This window comes from Odontomachus brunneus, unplaced genomic scaffold, assembly GCF_010583005.1.
Source record: "Odontomachus brunneus isolate Ranch 3 - 2012 unplaced genomic scaffold, Obru_v1 Obru_scaffold_115, whole genome shotgun sequence".
NCBI lineage: Eukaryota > Metazoa > Arthropoda > Insecta > Hymenoptera > Formicidae > Odontomachus > Odontomachus brunneus.
In genome coordinates, this window is record NW_022639565.1 from 495822 (window position 1) to 501841 (window position 6020).

Consider the following 6020-nt stretch of genomic DNA (forward strand, 5'->3'; position numbering starts at 1 on the left):
GGGGGGGGCAATGTCGGGTGAATATGATGGTTGAGAAAAAATATCTCAACCAAACTCCAACAATTTTTACGGAATTAAAACAGCATAATGCATCGGACAGACTCATTACTGCCTTTCATTTTCAAGCCGCAACAAAGACTACTGTACTTCTTTAAATACTATCACTTACACTACAAAATAATTTCTGAAATGTTAACTATAAAAGCATTTACATAAACGGTAAAGCATATACATCAACTATATGGAACTATCCTCCTAATACCAATATGCGAATATCAATTAGGCAAAAATCCGTACAAACTTATGGATTAACTGAATATAATATCTTCCCCGTGTATATAAATATAAGAATAACATATCCGAGCAGTAAATATATACTTTCTTATTTGACGAAATTTAGCCAAACTTATTAAGTTAATAGAATTCTTATAGCTTCACGAAGAACAGCAATAATATCCGTGGTATGTGTTACTGTACGGTCGGTATTTGGAGCGCAAAGTGTCGGGGACAGCAGACAACGAGAACGTCATTTTTCTTCCCCATCTGATGTTTGTACGTAATTGGTATGGCCCGCCGGCGTTACCGAGACGATACACGAGTATCTCGCATCGAAATGACGGCCATATCTACGAAATAACCTCGGCGAGACGTGTATTGCATTATTATATAATCATGTTACTCCTACAGCCAAGTCAAAGGTGCAAAGTGCGCGGAGTAAAGCGCCGGAAGAGTTTTTCCTTCTATGGCGCAAAGGAGAGCGAAAGGCTAAGTATTACGGAGGGAAGAGAGTAAATAGCGCAAGGGAGCGCGCAAAGGAGAGAGAAACGGGCGAGGAAGTGGAGGAAAAGATGAGCTCGTCGTGTCTTGCTACAAGCCGGACCTTTGATCGACTCTCTCTCTCTCTCTCTCTCTGTTCCTAACCGGGACTAAACTTCGTTAACGAGTATGTCTCGCTTTAAAGGGATTTAATTACATTTTTCAGGAATGTCCGATGCTCCTGTAAGGTCTATGAAGAGAGAGAGAAAGAGAGGGAGAGAGAGAGAGAGAGAGAGAGAGATTTTCGTAAATTAAATATACATTAACATACCTTTCCACCTCACTTCGTGGTTCTAATATTATAATTTCATTGAGCTGTACACGATATCTTATAATTACTTTAAAATCAACTCTTACTTTCTTACTGAATATTTTATTGAGTACAGTTCCACACGAATGACTGTAAAATCGATTCTTCCCGTTTAATTGCAACTGATATCTTAATCTGAAGTGCTTTACTTCTTTAATTGAAATACTAAAATTGGATATCCACTTGTGAATATTCGTAAATACATGTAAAAATTCCCATTTTTGTATATCGAGCATTGTTTTAAATAAAGATCGGCTCACTCACCGCACGGCCCAACGGTGTACTGGCATATTCCAAGTCCTCCAGAACGTGTCGATATTGTTGGCGTTCCACCAGTCACAGTAGAAATTCCGATCCGCGAAGTGCAGCAGCTCACCCATCAGATTGAGGAACGAGTGAAATGACAAGTAGAAAAGACAAAGCCACACTAGATGATTTGGTATCTGAAATAACCGCGAGAATAAAAAGTTAGACAAGGAACGTTTATATCGTGTTAATTGTAACTGAATTAGGAAAATATAGATCACTGCGAAAAGTCAGTTTGTGCGCTAAGAATGTAACTTTATATTAGTCTGGCTTGCCAAAACCAAATTATAACGTTTCACCGAAACGTCGAAATCTCGATCATACGGCTTTAAAAGCAAAATTCGTCCTAACACTATGGGAAATACGAATTTTTAGTGAATCTAGCAACGTCACGACAGCAATGTATTAATAACGCGATTCCATTTTCGTCTCGTATCCACAACTGCCTTGTTACTTTTATTTTCAGAGCGCTATGTTAGTAAGCGAGTAGACGGATAGCAGATAATTTTGACATCAGACATTTTTATATTCTCTACATTATTTACTTCATTAGTTAAAAATATTCGATTAGGAACGCTATTATTATAGATTTAATTAAGCGCGATTTAATATGCAAAAATTCCAAGCTCCTCAAAATAAACATTTTATAATGAGATGAGATCTTCTTCCCTTCGAGATATTTGAATTTTCATAATTACGATATAATATCTCGTATATGTAGAAATATTATATTTGTTGGAAAGAAAAGTCGAACAACATGAATTTTCAATTCATTTCGGCCGTATTACTCCATATGGTTAGGAATTTGTGTGGCGATTTCGCGTAAAATTCGTGAGCAAAATACACACGCGAAAGCAGCGAGATACGACCGAAATGCAAACGGTACAGAAAGGAGCCGAAATTACGGAATTACGCAATTACGGTAAAGTAGAAGAAAAACGTCAAAGCAGCCTCTCTCTCCTTCCGTTTCTCTGTCACTCCCCTCTCTCTCTCTCTCTTTCTTTCTCACACATTATACGTCATGTTCCTAATGGACTGAATAAAATACGATGCGCTATAATGATGCCGGAAAAAGTTAACCGGAATGAGGATAATCAGCGCGCGGAGACAGGCGTATTGCAGTATTATTTATGCGCCTGCAGATGAAAGTGAGACGACTGTATAACGAACTTATAAATTACCCGGACTGTTCCTTTAATTACGCTCTAATGGAAGCAACGGCAAAGCCTTTGATCATTTATCGCATACATAATACCATGCAACGCCAAAAGCCTTTATTTATTTGATCGCAGCGATATTATCTTAATAATCCTGCTCCTCGTAGTGCTGCGGAAGGATGAAGGAAAATGTAATAAATACGCTGCGAATAGTTGCATATTGTTGTTATTATGTTCGTTTCGTTCCTCACTCACCATTCTTTGTTTGAAATTTAAATTTTACTTTTTTTTTCTTTTCTTTTTATCGCGACGTTAATATCCTTCGTGGTAGAGCAACAACCGGAATAAATATTTTCGCGTCAAAGAAGTAGCGATGAGGAAAAGAAGAAAAAAAAGAGATAAGTATGGGCTTGACGTAACATCAGACGAATACTTTCGCGAAAATTTCTCGGAGGACCGCTCGCTTCCACGGCGAAGAATTTCGAAGTTATTTCGTTTCGGATGCCATTTCGGAACCGCCCAGTCGCGGTATCATCCGCGTGCTTCTACGAGTTCTCTCACGCGGGGCAAAGGACTTAATAATGTTGCTAGGCACAAAGGTCAAGTCTCTTGCGCCGCAAGGCATCCACGGCACTTTCGCGAAAAAAGGACAGAGTACCCTTCAGCACTTCCTCCGGCTCCTAGCAGCCTCTTCCGGCGTCCACGTAGTCCGGGAAAACTTACCTCGGCGTTTTAATTTCGTTTACCCGGGGATGCTACCGAGGGAGAAAAAGGAAGGCGCAGGAGGGTTTAGGTGAGCGGGAGGATGATGTGAGGATGGGGGACAGAGCAGAAGCCAGTGAATCGTTTGAGACATGTCGACGATACCACAAAGGGAAGAGCGGTAAACTTTAAGCTGCCTCCTTGGCCAGAGGCTACCTGAAAAGGAAGCGCCTGCTCCCCGAGGAGTTATATGGGAGATGTAAAATCTTGCCGAGCAAACGTGACCAAAGAATGTGTGTGCGTGGCGTTTCGCCGCTGGTAGGAAACTTCGAAGCTCGAAAAATGTCGATTTCCAGATATATACGGACGTCTCTCAAATTCTGATACCTGTATATCTTTGAATACTCCAAACTTCATATCTCTTGCATATCATCCGCAGTTTTATCTACAGTCTCCCCAATTTTTATCAGTATTACGTTAGCTTTCGAATTCTCGGGTCATCTGGAGTCCGAATCGTTCGAATATAATCCGGATCTGTCTGGGCAACTTTCAATCACCATAACTTTCACATTCACTTTGCTGGAAATCGATATTTTTGGATACTCTTTTCCAGAGATATCGAGAAGTCTCAGCTATAAAAGATAACGGTACAAAGAAAATCAAAACCTGCAAACAGGTTTGCGTTACTTTGAAATTCTCTCGGACCCTTTACGAAAGCTGGTTAGCGATCGAATATTCGTACGAATCTCACAGACCCAATATTGTACGCAGAGGATTAATAACTTGAGTATTAGTTTCAATAACATTGAAGTTGACCATTGACTCAAGAAGATTTACTACGTCGCGCTGTTGACCAATACTATTGATTCAACAGCGCGTTTTTCTTCCGTGCACATCGTCACCCTGATAAATTTCCGTTCCCTTCCAGAGAAACTTGAATTCAGAGAAAAGTGTACACTTTTTTCTCACTTGATCATACATATATTGTTGATTAATGTGATTCAAGGAAGAGCCCCGATATCGAGAGCAACGAAAGGACTGCAAGACACCGTGCGCGAACAGGGGAGCTTTTATTCATATTGATGCACGGTTCAAACATCGGTCCTCGCGCAAGAAACCAGCAATACCGTCCTATTCGTGCTTGATCCCATCGCCAGTCGCATAACATTAATGCGTGCTTGGCTTACGTGCACCATCCGGCAGTCGATTTTCATCGATAATGCAGGAATATCGGATTACGAGAGAAAGAGAGAGAGAGAGAGAGAGAGAGGGAGGGAGTGAAAGGGAGAGGGAAAGAAAAAGGGTGAAAGGGAGAAGTAGTGAGAAGGGCAGCGCGGGCGATTCGTGATTTTCTACATACGCGCATTGATGTAGACTCGACGCGGCTCGGCGTATCCGCGTCATTAGTAGTCGACGCGAAAAGAAGAAATGAGAAGAATGGAGTAAGTCGACCCGCCCAACCCGTATGCATCACATTACGTCGCTAATCGATATTTTCCATTTTCTTCTCGATCACTGACGCCACCCTCTTCCCGTCCTCGATTGCTGTTCTCTCTTCGTGTCCCGAGGGTGCGCAGCGTGTACCCGTCTATCGGAGACGTTTACGCTTACTACGTCTGGAAGGACATTAACATGTGAAAGGTATAACCCAGTAATAACGCCCGGGATAGAGAATGTAAATATAGGCAGATTGAATTTTTTAACTTTATCGAGAGTCAGTTATTGGCCCGTGGGTAAGGCACTCGAAGCTATATTTCAGGAATGAGTATGCAAATGCTGAATAATCGAAGTTGCGGCACAAGACTGCTCAGATAGGATCATACGGGGGAATAGACAATGACTGTAAATATTTCATCGATTCTTTCGCTGGGCGGAAATAATTCGGGAGCGGCTGCATTCTCGCGTCGGTACGCACCGCTATACCCCAGGCGTGGGTCGATATCGGCGCGGAAGGGTCGGCTATTCTATGTTTATCGACGCGCGAACGTCTTCCGCACCGTCGAGAGTTACATGCCGAAAATTGGATCGTGTCCGTCACACTATGTGCAAGTCTCGGGATCGACAGATAAAGGGGGTGCGAGGCAATCGGATGACGACGGCGTGGCGGTCGTAGCCGTCGTTTTGCGCTTTGACCGATTTTCAAAGTCAAAGGGATTTCGAAACGAGGCACTGACGCGCGGGAAAGGCGCGGGCGTGTGTAAAAGGCAAGATCAAGCCGTGAGGAGGAGTAAGAAAGAGAGAGAAAGAGAGAGAAAGAAAGAGAGAGAGAGAGAGAGGGAGAGGAACAGAGGGGGAGAAGGGAGCGCCTGGTCTCAGTGGAGCGCGGACTACGGGAAAATTGCGTTTCCCCATTACGACGAGATTGAAGTCTCGTCCCGCATTGCAGTTCCACCCTGTTTCTTCGGCGCCACCCCCGGACCGACTTCGTACATAAGAACCGCAATTAACCCTCGACAGTCACAGGTCCCACGGTCCACGGTACCTCACGGCTGTTTGCGGTGTAAACGGAAAGTAAGGGTGCTGCGCGAAGATCGAGCGGAGGCGAGCTCAGCCTGGCGATCGGCAAACAATTATTTTTCTAGCGTGCGCGCGAGGACAAACAGAGCGTCGCGATCGCCGTGAATGAGCAATCTTTCGTCTCGCCTTATTGGAGAGACCTCCTCGCGGAGCTTCCGATCGGGTTCATTTTGAGCCATGTTCGGCCTACGGAATTTATCTTTGTTTCGGGG

At 43.3% G+C, this 6020-nt stretch overlaps 1 protein-coding gene across 1 annotated transcript in view; it reads right to left on the reverse strand.

Moving 5' to 3' along the window:
• LOC116849415 (diacylglycerol O-acyltransferase 1) overlaps positions 1 to 6020 on the reverse strand; it is a 127258-nt gene that overhangs the window by 5005 nt on the left and 116233 nt on the right. Inside the window, exon 10 of the mRNA XM_032826552.1 lies at positions 1391 to 1569. Within this exon, the coding sequence (XP_032682443.1) occupies positions 1391 to 1569 (179 nt within the window). The remainder of the gene's footprint in view (positions 1 to 1390; positions 1570 to 6020) is intronic.